Below are 13,368 nucleotides of genomic sequence, written 5' to 3'. Positions count from 1 at the left end.
AAGGAGTTTGGTGCACACTTAATACTTTAAAGCCCTTTTTGTTCGTCCCTCATGCTTGTGTTCTTACCTCTGGATGGCGCTGAGCACATGTCCTCCCGCTTGCCTTCAGCTTCCTCTCCTCTCCTCATCATCTCTGTCTCTGCATTGCCCAGCTGGCTTCTGTAGCCGGGAGCGAATGCAGGGCGGCCTGCTGAAAGAGCATTGTCAAACGGTGGCTTTACAGTTCTTTCACATGCACGCACGCACACTCACACTCACACACACACACAGACGCACAGATTTGCAGCTCAGATGTCGGGCTGTAGCCAGAGGCTTGCAAGCTGGAGCGTTAACAGTGCAAAGCGTCACATCTCAAGCCCCAGTCAGTGACACTCGCTAACACTACTTCATAAAACTACAACTAGAAAATTTGTGCAGGAACACCTGCCCCTTCTTTGGAAAAATGGTAAAAGTAACAACAGCTGAAACACTTTGATGCCAGGAAAGCAAATACTAAACAGAAGACTTAAAAAGAGTCAGCAGGCCTCACGGCAGCAAACCTTTTGACATTGAATAGATGATATAACAGCCTGCAGCAGCTCGGAAACCTCTGTTCATACAGCAACAAAATGAAAGCAAAGACGACTTCTGCTGCTTAAGGCTTTGTCTTTTCCAGCCAGGCAAAGAAAATATTTCTGATATTCCTCCCAAACACTTTTCAAATCTGCCATCATGTAAATTACATGACAGAGAATTAACTGTTACAATTAGGTCCTCCGTCAGAAGTAAGGAAACTACTGCAAGCTGACATGATGTTCACCACCATCATTTACTTATGATTAGAATAGAAATCACTAAAAAATATAGTATATAAAAATATATTTTCTTTTTAAAGATTAAGCTTTTCATCTCCTTTCTCCTTCTATAATCAATTGATGTGTACATCCAGCAATAATTTTTACATTTTAGAAATTAAATCTATTAGTAAAAACTTTAAAACAAAACATTAGGACGTGCTTCACAATAAAAGGATTCCATTCCAAATATTAAACATGCAGCGGAATAACAAACAGAACAGCAACAAAATATAATTGATATTTCAATGACAAAAAAATAATAATATCAGTTAAGAGAAGAAAAGAATATTGTATCTTCAGAGGTTTAAAAAAATCAGCTAAGTGAAAGATCAGATGTTAGATTTTCTAGGTCTCATTTTAAAAAGAGCTGTAAAGACACTGGTTAGAGACTTTACTGCGTAAATACAGCGGCAATTGTGCTTTTTTGGGTTTTGCACATGTCCGTCATGGAAAAGTTCAATGTTGACTCAAACGTGACAGGACAGTTGCAGGTGAGCTGCAGTGTGATTGTGTGACTGGCATCTGGCACACAAGTAGCATGCAAAAGCTTTTTTCTTCCAAGTATTCAGCCGATTCAACAGTACTGAGAAATATTATCGAGGGACGAGCGTTTCCTCAGTTCTGACGCAGGCAGCTCAGAACATGGTCAAATTGATTTCCAAGTAAAAATCCTTGAAGCATAAAGAATATTAAAGCTGATACTAATGTTGAAAATATGCAGTATATGTTTTTTTTTTTTTTTTTTTAAAAACCATCCTCTGAGGTCTTCCTGTTCCCAGGACCTACAACTAAACCTGGTTGTTTTAAGTGGTTCTAGTATCGATAGTGATTTTTGTATTTTTACTGAAAGACCCATTTTAGACAATGAATCTGAATGACAGCTGAACGATGAGGACTTAACATATGAATTGATTAATTAAGTTCAACATCATAAAACAAATAGGTAAAAACCTCATCTTTAAATAATCACTAAAATTAATTTATTTAGAAATATTCTATAACATTGTTTTATCTGAATTCTCACATTTAGATTAGATTACAGTTTTCTGATTTAGATGCTCAGCTTGTTGTATTTGGTGCATAAATGGGACGATGTCCAGAGTTATTTCTTTTATGAAAAAGGTTTCTGTCAAACAAGAGATGCTGTTCTGTGAAGTTGTCTGTACATTCAGAGCAGACTGCATTTCTCAGTCAGATTGGATCACATGCACCGACGACGCGACAACACGACAGGAAAACAAACAACTAATGGAGCGCATGTCAGCTCCATCCTGATCAAAACACACAGTGTCACCAATCGTGTCCTCATGTCAAATGTGCATGTTAGCCAGAGCAACAACTGGCATGACAGGTTGGTGGGGAGGAAGATGGGTACGGCTTCAGGCACACACACACACACACATACATTCTTGAGTTCAGTTGTGTGTGAGCCAAGATTTAGCTAGATCGCTGGGGTGTGAGGATGGTGATGGTGGGCCTGGGATTGGGCAAAATATGGTTTTGTGTAGATGTGTATGTGTGTGTGTTTGTGTGTAGCAGCTGCAGCCTTCATGCCTCTGGCATTGTTGTTGTAACCAGGCAAGCCAAGGCCGTCTGCCTGCATTCTTTACCCCCTAGGCCCCCTGCATGCTACACACACACACATTAGCGTACTTAAATTAATGCACTCCAATCTTTTTTGGGTTTTTTTTAGTTTTTTTTTATGGGGTTAAGCCTTTTTATTATCTTTTAGGCTGGATTTTTACACTTCTAGCAGAGTCCAATTTAATTTATTTATTTTCTTCCTTCTGTGACTGCGTTCGCTGTCCGTCTCATTTTGGAGATCTGTTTACAGGATCATGGTTGAAATTTGGTCTCCAATTTTAGCCCACATTCATTTTCACACAGATTTTCTCATGAAAGAAGGAGAATTATCCAGGCTTAATCTAATAATGTCCCTCAGTATCATCTTAGCTGAGTGGTTATCGCTGGAAACACACATTCCAAAGTTTACTCTTTTTTTATGCCATTTTGATAATGTATGCGCTGTACAGTAAATATTTTCCTGAGGTGATTTTCGTAAAGTGACACACTCCACTAGCTGATTTGTTGAGCAATAAAAATACACACATTCATATGGGGCTTTTGAATGACAGGTCTGAAAGCTGCTTCCAGATAATCTTTTTCTATTAGTCTTTCTGTCTCTCTAATGTGACGTTAGCTTCCCTTTGGACCATGCCTTTAGGAGATCTGTTTCCACCTGTAAATAAATATGCAAACACAGACAAACACACATACACACAACAGAATTTAGACACTAGCTGTGGGCTACGGCTGATGTATACCACAGAGAGGTAACTGTGTCTGTGTGTGTGTGTTGTAATTAATCTCCTTAGTAGCAGCAGTCAATAGAGAGTGCAGCGGTTCGAGGTGCAGAGTTTGATTATCGGGCCGTCAAGGGAAATTACTGCAAACTGCCTCGCAGCAAAACTTGCGTTTATTATGTCTGCTGGAGAGCAACACACAGCGAGTAACACAACTCACTCTGGATGCTGTTTCAGGTATCTGTAATGCATAATAAGGAATTATGTGTGTGTGTGTGTGTGTGTGTGTGTGTCAGTAAACCATGGGGTCCAGCAGGTGGTGTCCTTTCACCAGGTCAGTCGGGGGAGGCTCTCCTTGTCTAACTACCCTGCCTCCCCCTCAGCCTCCCCACCTTAACCCCGTCTCTCCACAGCCAGTCGTGGGCCAGGCCAGCAGCAGGGAGGTGGCAGCTGGAGCTGGAGACTCCAGCATCTTTGTCTCTCCGTCCCTCCACCCTGTCCAATCCTGCCCCATCCTGCCCCATCCTGTCCCCACCTCAACCGACACCACACTTTCAACTCTCGTTTTTCAGCGGCTGCAGATCCTCCTCACCTAAGCATCCTGTTAACTGCTCTCTCCATCAGCTCATCTGTCGTCAGTCTAGCCAAGCTTCCTTCCTTCCTCACCAGTTCCAGGCAGAGGCAAGCCAGCCTACAGAGTGTGTGAGTGTGTGTGTGTGTGTGTTAGTGTAGGGCAGTGCCCGAGCATTAAGCCATATTAAGCCTTAATTAATGAATGTGCCAGCCGATAGAGGCCAGTTATTGGATTTTCTGCCTTAGCTGCTGGAAGGAGTGCTGCTGTAATCACACATAGACACACAAATATACACACACCCCTTTCAGAGACAGGGTATACAAGGTGAGACAGGAGGTGGATTAGAGAGTGTGTGTGTGTGTGTGTTGTATAAGAGGGCCAGAGGTTGGCAGCTATCTGGCCAGAAACACAGAGTGTGTGTGCTTGTTTGTGTGCACCGGGGTCAAAGCTTTAGCCACTGCATTACATAAACCTGCAGCTTACAACCTGCAGCCGCTTTAAATATCTCAGGCCACGACCTGACCAACTGATTTACTGGCTGCCTGTTCAGCTCACTGACTACACGGGTTTATCTGAGAGCCTGCTGGTATTTTGCACAGGTGTTTGGACTTAAACTACAGACATTCCTCATGTTTGCTGGTTGTTACAGCTGGTCCTGTTTCTTCTGAATACCTGCATTTTTTTTTTTTAGATTTCGCTGCTTAATGCTTTAGTTGGAAAAATGGTGATGCAAATGCAGTGTGTGTGTGTGTGTGTGTGTGTGTGTGTGTGTGCGCGCGCGTGCGCATAGTGTTAGCAAGTTGCGGTTCACGTCAGAGAAACGGCATCACATGTTCAGAACCAATGGCTGAACAATGTCACATTTAACTGTGAGCAGGCCAGGTGTGGATTTCAGAGCAGGCCGGGCGGTCTCTGCTGTGTGTTTTCCTTCCAGAGAATCTGCATGCTCAAAGATCAGAGGTTGTGATTGGACGACAGCTGGCATTTTCTCTGCGGGACTCTGAATTGCTTTTAGGTGTAAAGCTAAAGGCCCTCAGTTGACGCAGTCCTAACACTTCCCTCATCAAACATTTACAGCATCAGAACAACAGGTTCTGTTTCTGACCTTTAGGTCCTCCGCTGTGTGTGTGTGTGTTTGGCTGATATCTGCTGCACCTTGTGTGCGGCACATTGGTTGTCTGTATCTCGTGTCTTGTCTACAGCAGGGCTCTGTGTGTGTTGTTGTGTGACGTGGTGGTGCTCTGCTGTGGTGCTGTGTGATGGCGTAGGAGGCTGAGGGAGAGTGGGTGGAGGGAGAGATGGTGGCTGGTCTGGACAGCTTGGCCACCAACTGTAAGAACACCAGGCGGAGGGGGGAGAGTCATCATCCTCTGCCTCCAGGACTGGACGGAGCCTTCGAGTCTCAGATAAACCAGAGAGGTGCATTCACTGGGAGCAGGTTAAAAGCTGTGTAGGCAGAGAGGCCTGAGACACATCACGATCATGATGATGATGATGATGATTGGGGGGGGGGGGGGGGGGGGGTTAAAGCCTGCGGTGGAAACGGTGCAGGGCAGAGCGAGGACAATGTGGGGGGAGAGCAGGGAGCAGATTGTGGAGGAGAGTCGGGATGTTCGCCTCCCCCGTCTGTCGCACACAGGCAGCCCTGCCACTGCCAACATGACCAGCAGGGGCATCTGCCCCCCCCAACTACCCCACTCTGTCTCCCTCTGCCCCCAGCCATAACATGTTCTATCCTCCTCTTCATCACACATTATTCATGCCTTACTGATGAAACTGTGACAGACTGAAGTCGATCAAGTTCAGTGGTTTCTTATATATTTTGTATCTTAAGTCCTCTCCAGAGGCGGCAGCTCTGAGTGCCCCTCTGAGAGACCAGCAAGCTTCGTCAGATCTCACGGGAGACGTCTGCGAACAGGCTTCATGTCTCAGCACAGATGTTCTACTCAAAGCAAACAGCCGCCCATGCATCGTGTTGGCTGGATGCTTCAGCGAAAGGTGAGCTGTCACCTCGACTGACTCTGGAGCTGCTCTGTGCATTCGGCCTTCTCTGAAAAAAACCGAGTGGAATGAGTTTGAGTTTGAATGCCGGTCGGCTGAGATGGCTGTTCTTCCTGAAAGTTTCCAAATCCTTGCAGGGCTTCAGGATCTGTTACGGTGATTTTGGGTCTTGTCTGAACCAACTCCAGAGAGCGTCCTGGCAGGTCCAGACCTCGTCCATCACGAAGGCCACTGTACTCAGAGGAAACTCTGGTTGATATGATCCAGCCTCACCACAGTCTCACTGCAGACAAACTTTAACACACGTCTGTCTGAATCATGTCCTTCACGCTGAGGATGTGATTGATAGGATATGGACAGCAATTATAATCTGATCAATAAGACATAATACTATAAAGCAAACTTGTAGAGTGTGTGCGTGCGTGCGTGCGTGTGTGTGTGTGTGTGTGAGGGAGAGAGAGATGGATAAATATGGATAACTGAGTATGCAAATTTGGATTCCAGTGCTGAGGGCGTCCTCTGTTATCAACACACGCGCACAGTGTCTGATCCCAGCGAAGCAGTGAAAGCGTTGATTGTGTACAGGAGCGGGGGGACACGCTAATTAGGACGTCTCAGTAACGACACAATACTCCCAGTTTTCTCAGCAGACTGTTTAACTGTGTGTTGATATAGTTGATGCTGATCAGATGATCTACTGGCCTCACACACTCCTCAGAGCAGCGAAGATACAATCAGCACGTCTGCTCTTATAGGAATGTAGAAATGTTCAGCTTGTGTCTGATGTGCGGACGTACAAACGCTTGGTCAGCAGTCAGCAGCTAAACTGATGTCCATGTGTTTGGACTGTCTGAGGAGGCCAGAGCGACTGCACTGTGGCACGACGACATAGGTGTTGGTACTTTACTGCCTGCCTCTACGATTCACACCTCCTTTTGATCCGACCGTAGTTACTAATTACTTTTCTAATTGAGATTTTTCATTCCAGGCAATTTACCTATAAGATAAAATACGGCACCAAAATAAGCTGTTTTATAGAGTCCATTATTAGAGCTGTTCTTCAGATGGTTTTAGTGTTTGATGACACATTATTATAAATATCTAATGGGTAGTATTTTGCAAATATAAGAGATTAGAGATTACACGAATAGAGAGCAAACTATGAATAAATGCCAAACTATTTATAAAGCAGCTAAATGTGTCTGCAGTTGAGGAACAATCGTGACAATACCAACACTCATGTAAATGTTTGAATACAGGCCTTTCACTTGTAGCAAAAATAATTTTTTGGATAGTTTTACATAAGCAAAGAATCCACCAGTGCCGGCATTCATTTTGAGTTTGGCATCATTGATGCTGTCATCTTGCAGCAAAATCTGATAAAACATGAACATAGAAAGAAAGAAATCAAAATATAATTGAAAGACTTGACTTGCGTCAGCCCTGTGATGGACTGTTGGCTTGGGATTGGCTTGGGCACCCCCCCCCCCCCCCCCGACTTAACTTATTTGTTGAAGTTTTGTCATTAAGAATTTGCAGTGGTGTTGCACAGCTTTGTGTATTTGAATTCTGTCAGACATTAAAGTCAACCAACACACCAAAGACTTCCAGTTCATTATCATATGAAAAGTTTCATCAATAAGGAATTGATTTGTCGCCTGTCGGCCAACTAACCTCTCTATTGACTAGTTGTGTTTGAATACGAGTGTGGGACGCGAGCACGTTTGATGCGTTTTGACAAATTGCTGTTTTTTTTTTCCCTCGGAAGCGCCTCACCAAGCTCATCTTTTCTGTCCATTTATCAGACAGCACAGGAGGGTAACGCTCTGTATCTGCTCAGGAAATCTGTGCTGTTGTAGAACGGTTCTTTGCTGCTGGTTTTTGTTGACGGTATTTGGATCAGTCACATCTGGGAACAATTCTATCACTTCATTATGGGATGTATTATGTGACAGACAGACGATCAGCTCATCACTGGCTCACTCAGCTCCTGCATCACCTCCTCCTGCACGTCTGTACTCACAGTAGAAGACACACACTGCTGTCACATTCATGTAGACAGTGTTGATTACAGTATTTGATCAACACAAAGTCCAGTGATATTAAAAGCTCTTTGTGGATCCAGCGCTCTTTCAATATTTACAACATTTGGTTTTTTGTCAGCCAGGAGGGTGCGTTCTTTTCACACAGTATAAGTCAATATTGTGTGTCTTTGTGTGTGTTGCAGGCTGCAGCAGTTGGACCGTCACTGCCAGAGCAGCGCCCAGCAGGTGTGTGAGCTGCTGGCCAAACAGAACCAGCTGATGCAGGAGCGAAACACACTCACTGAAGAGATGCAGAACCTACGCATAGAGGTACACACACACACACACACACACACACGATGGTGTCATCTCTCTTCATGAGCTCCTCATAGTTAGCAGTTTCCTAAATTAAAATCAGAGCGAATACGTTCGGTTCGGCCTCGGTATCAGTATCAGCGGGCTCCACTAGTGTCTTCATTTGTCTTCGCAGCTCTCCAACACTGGTCGAGTGGACACCTCGTCCACATGAGTGTGTCCTGCCTGTTTGCTTCCCTTCATCATCACCCGCTCTGTTTGGACGTAGATGTTTTTACTTTCTGTGAACCAGAACACAAACTGTTATTTATGAGCTTTTTACTTCAAATGTGTAATTCTGTTGCTGTGTTTTGAGCAGCTACATTAGAGGTACAAGGATTTTTTTTTTTTCTTTTTTTTTTTACAACTCTAATCAATAAAATTACAGCACAGAAAATGTTAAAACTTTTCAATATAAAAGGGAGCCTTACTTTGTAAAATGTATATCTGGTTTCACGTTTCATTTTGTCTGAGCTGATTCAGTTCAGTTTTCTAGTGCAAAGAAAAAGCCAACACCACCACTGCAGATTGACATAGTGCTTTATTGAAGCTGTCTGTAAGAAGGAAAATAATGTGCATCCCTATCATATACATTTTATGTGTAAAAATACTAAGGATGTACAGTGTAAAAAACAGCTTCACGTTGATGGTAATTTGTTGTTTTCACATCCTCACGGCCTCACTGGCCAGCAGCACTGCATCCTCACAGCATGAGGGACAGAAAAAGGCTGTCTGATCTGCTTTTCTGTGAATCTTTCTGGATCTGCTGAGTTTCCCCAACACTGTCTCAGAATCAACATCATCTCTGCTCCACTGACTTGTCGCAGAGCAGAGCTGCCTTCAGTAGTACAGTGCTTCATGGAAACACGGCCCGCTCTGCGAACAGCTGGCAGCTGTCCAGAAGTGTCTCACACAACTGTAAAGCTACATCAGATGGACATGGACATGAAATTAAAACTTACACTTTGTAATATTTGTATGTTTGCCGTTTATAAATAAATGCATTTCATGCTTGTTCATATTAATAACCATGATGGTAACTGACTAGTACCAGAAAGAGAAGAGAGGGGAGGGTTTCTGTCGCAGACAGGAGGTCAAATGCTTTCAGAAGTCCTTCCAAACACTTGAGCTGCTTACTTATTATCTACATTAAACCCCAGGCGGAGCGCAGTTTGTGATTTTTGGCTGAGGCCGTTGGTTCATTAACAACGGGCGAGATCAATACAGAGCAGCTGAGGTCTTTGACAGGATTTTACATATTATTAAAATATTCTTGGAGTCAGATGTGTTGTGTGATAGATGTACAGTACAAACAGCAGCAGCTTTAAGAGTGGACACTGTCGGTGCAGTGTCAAGACACCGATGTTGATTCACACCAGTCGAGGGCACCAGTAAAGCTGTGAGGAGGCTGAAACTGAATTTCTGCATCCAGTTTGAGAACCTCTGTTTGGTGACAACAACCACGGACATGTGCCCACAACTGGTTCCTTTAAAAAAAAAAACAAAAAAAAAAAAAACACACTGATGAAGAGGATTACTACACTCCGCCGTCTCCATTTGATGTCTATGGAGGAAAACCGTTTGTTATGATCTCTGACGTTGTTGTTACCACTTAATGATGCTAAATCTGTAGGAGATTGAATAAGGAGAGCTAGAGGCTCACTTCTCACGATGCTTAAGAGGAAGAAGTCAGTGGCATCAGTGAATTTGCAATGATTGCTCAGGGAAGTTTTCCAAACATTTTAGTGTATCAACACTGACCATTTCCGGGAAAATGCCCACTGCACCTCATTCACAGCACTGGCTCTCTCTGGCATGTGCGACACAATCGCCCAGGTTTTGCCAACTCGACATCAGAGCAGCATCAAAGCGATCAGTTTAATGTGGAGAGGAGATGTGCTTTAAAAATCCTCATTTTCTTATAAACTTAAAAAAAGCTAAAAGTCTTTCTTTAAAGCACAGCGGAATCAGGTTCCTCTGAATCATATAAAAGTGATGGTTGTGAAAGTGCTGTGGCCAATCTACAAAGCAGTATTTTATGAACTCTGTGTCTAATGATTCTGGCGTTAAGTGCGCACATACAGCTAGAACTCCTTAGTTGCTCGCAGACCTGGGTCAAATCAAAGCTGAAATCCTTCCAAATACTCGGTAGTGTTTGCTTGAGCCTGTGGAGAGTGCCAGCTGGGTGGGATTTGTACTGATTTTGAACTATTCGGCTGTGTCGGCTGTGCCAGACAGGCTCAATCGATCACGAGGAAGTATTTTTCATAAGAGTTCTGAGTGCCACTTTGACTCAGGACCAGAAGAGCAGACAGAGGAGGACTACAGCATGCAGGCCAGCGCCATCCTATAATGCTCTGTGCCATAAAGCGCCTTTGCTAGCTAATAGCAATTTAATGGATGTGCAAGAGTAAAGCATATGGGACTCATGAGCAGCAGGAAAACAAGTAATGTATCATATAAGAGATATCTAAAAGAAAAAAAAAAAAATCTCTGAAGACTTAAAACTGCAGTGAAACACAACTACACCTCCTTACTGCTAAACTCCCAAACAAAATGACACAAAATAAATTAAATAGAAAAGAAATTCAAGTTATCCATCAATGATAATAAAAACATTCAAATAAATATATTGAAATACAATTTTCTATGTCTAATATGAGAACATCTCTCATTTTTTTTCCATGTCGTCCATATATTGATAGAGACATCTTCCAAGTAATGATGTTGAGATTTCTAATTTTTAAAAATATATTTCCTTGCGTTTGTTTGTTTGTGTTTAGTTTTTTTAAATACTGAATTGCTGCATGTCAATGATTCTGACTTGTGTTATGTTAAACTATAAAAGCGGCCCGGGTCTTTGAATCTTGTTGGTCAGACCGGAAGACGTGACGACAAAACAACAGTCCAGAACTGAGCAATGACAGGACACATTAAAGACAAACAGACTGACCTCCCAAACTCACGCCTCACGCCTTATGACACTCCTGCCTCTTCTCTGACTTTTTCCACTAGTCCGTCTGGACACACTTGCAGTAGCATTTCGAGGGTGTTTCCATTCCCCTCTGCTTTACATTCACACATCTGTGCTCCACTTGTTCTCTTTCTGCTCAACTTTCCATGTCGTCTCTCTCACTGAACTTTGGCTCGGCCTCCACCAACACACACCTGCATTAAGATTAAATATGGGATACACTGTGTTAGTATTAGAACAGGTGAGAGGAGGAGCCTCCACCTGTGGGATGATTTTGTTGAGGTTAGCAAAAGAATAAAAACTAAATAAATTAATTCATAAATAAAAAAATAAAAAAATGTCCTTAAAGCTCACAGTAAACTATCATCTCTCTTTAATGTGTCCTGTCATATTTTGGTCACATGACAACAAAACCATTTAAATAAAACAACGGAGCAGGAAGGCTATCTGCTTTCCCTCCTACATTCTTTAGCCATTTTTGTTTCTTGAGGTGCCCTAAGAAATATGTTTTTTTTCCTAGAATAATGTAATAACAATAGAAAAAGTTAAATATAAAACCGATGAGTAGAACAATAAATAGAACATATATATTATAGCCATTGCTATGATTGGTGTAAACCCATTACTATTGAGGCAGACCTGCTCACAGGATACAGGAGATTAGCCGTTACCTCACTCATCAATACGCCAGAAATGATCACATTAGAAATATTTCATATTGTATCAATGTTGGAGTTTTGCACTTGTACACTCTCTGAACTTGTCTTTTCACTCAGTCGTGAATGTTTCTTGTATCAGTTTCCCTTTCCTGCATAAACAGAGAGGTACAGCTATGATCTTCCCATGATAACAATATGTCACAGTAAAGCTTTTCCATCATTGACGCACATGTACCGTTTCTGTTTTGTTTTCCCTTTTGTAACAGACGAGACTGAATCTCAGAGGAACTTGCAGTCGACAAATAATTTTTGTAAAACCTTCTGGGGGGAGTAACATTCAAATCAACTGTTTTCCTCTCATTTTTCACCTCTGTGCCAATGGATATATCAGCCACCTTGCACTGCATTGTGGGTATTGTAGTAAAGCTCATGGTTTGGGAGCTTCATTCTCCTGAACTGCTGTGCTTTGAGGTGTGATCTTAAAACAAAAACCCATAACAACATCTTACTCACACCGCACCCACACGAACATGCACGCACACAAACACACAAACATGACATCCTAATATTGTCTTAATCTGCAGAGTTGATGTATAGTAATTGTACATTAGGAGTCGTAACAACAGCGCTTCTGCAGTTGTACAAGCATAGACGTTAATACAGGTGGTGATGCGTTGCTGGCGCCTGTATAATGACCTGCAGCATTAAGCTAGTAGTGTAGCACCGGGTTTTAGGAGTAGAGTAGTTGTAAGAGTAGTAGTACCTGTAGTAGTTGTGATAGTAGTTGAAATAGCAGCAACAATAATAATGAATTGCACTGAGCAAAACCTGAGTCAAATCCTGCTCGACAACATGAGGTGTGTAGGATTCTGCTCACTGGAGATGTTTCCTCAATGTCAGGCAGCATCAATCAATCCCAGCATTATGATAGGGTTTGAAATCAGACCCAAGTCTTTTTGAGAGGATCAGTTTGCAAAAGCCTGAGATACAACCAGTAATGGCAGTTTGGGTTTGAATGACTTAAATAATTTTAACTCGCTCGTACAGAAACAAAGACACAGACGTGTCTCTGTAAAAATGCATCAGCTGTTGGCTAACTTGATCAGAACTGTTTGTTTTTAAAGTTTGGCGTGACCAACACATGTCAAAGCACAGCAGGCCATCGGTGATGCTCCTGTTGTTAAAGGGACATTACATAGTAACTGATCACATCACAGCTTGGATCACCTTGGGATTCAGGGGTAATTTGCCTGGGAGTTCTCTGCAAAAACGGCTTCAAAACATATGAATAAATATGACCAGAGAGGTGAAAAAGAGAGGAGGGGGAGGATAAAATCTTCAAGTCACTGTTATTCTTTGTTGTTCCAATGCTGTGGGTCCTTTTGTCCCACACTGATGACCTCAGAGACCAGCTGTGATGGTGTCACCATGACGACGGACCACTCATTCCCGCCCACTGGCTGAGTAGGAGAACTGTGGGAAGTGCGGCCTTCTCTCATTATCCAGACAGTCCATCCCATCCTCATCAACTAAGAAAAGGACATAAGGAACCCTGATGTTATTAAAGACGTATCGTAGTTAACCTTAAAGGCCAGTTTTTGTTTTGTACAAGGGCCTAAAATCAAATACTTTCCAAGCTGCCA

General features: G+C 42.8%; 2 protein-coding genes across 5 annotated transcripts in view; one reads left to right on the top strand and one right to left on the bottom strand.

The window, feature by feature from the left end:
• sdccag8 (SHH signaling and ciliogenesis regulator sdccag8) overlaps positions 1-9,594 on the top strand; it is a 41,489-nt gene extending 31,895 nt beyond the window's left edge. For both annotated transcript variants that reach the window (XM_029520652.1, XM_029520651.1), the window contains 2 exons: positions 7,942-8,068; positions 8,229-9,594. In XM_029520652.1, the coding sequence (XP_029376512.1) occupies positions 7,942-8,068; positions 8,229-8,267 (166 nt within the window). In that variant the 3' untranslated portion in view covers positions 8,268-9,594. The remainder of the gene's footprint in view (positions 1-7,941; positions 8,069-8,228) is intronic.
• Positions 8,615-13,368, bottom strand: part of akt3a (v-akt murine thymoma viral oncogene homolog 3a) — a 47,180-nt gene continuing 42,426 nt past the window's right edge. The window contains exons 14-15 of one of the 3 annotated variants that reach the window (XR_003841660.1): positions 11,046-13,254; positions 8,615-9,579 (exon numbers count right to left, since the gene is read on the bottom strand). Coding sequence is in view for 1 of the 3 variants with exons in the window: in XM_029520653.1 (XP_029376513.1) it covers positions 13,169-13,254 (86 nt within the window). In the remaining 2 variants the exon portion in view is untranslated. Of the gene's footprint in view, positions 9,580-9,611; positions 13,255-13,368 lie in introns of those variants that run through there. The other 2 variants (XR_003841661.1, XM_029520653.1) reach the window with 2 other exon arrangements.

Source organism: Echeneis naucrates, chromosome 15, assembly GCF_900963305.1.
Source record: "Echeneis naucrates chromosome 15, fEcheNa1.1, whole genome shotgun sequence".
Lineage (NCBI taxonomy): Eukaryota > Metazoa > Chordata > Actinopteri > Carangiformes > Echeneidae > Echeneis > Echeneis naucrates.
Note: the sequence above shows the minus strand (reverse complement) of the source record. Positions and strands in the feature narration are given on the sequence as shown.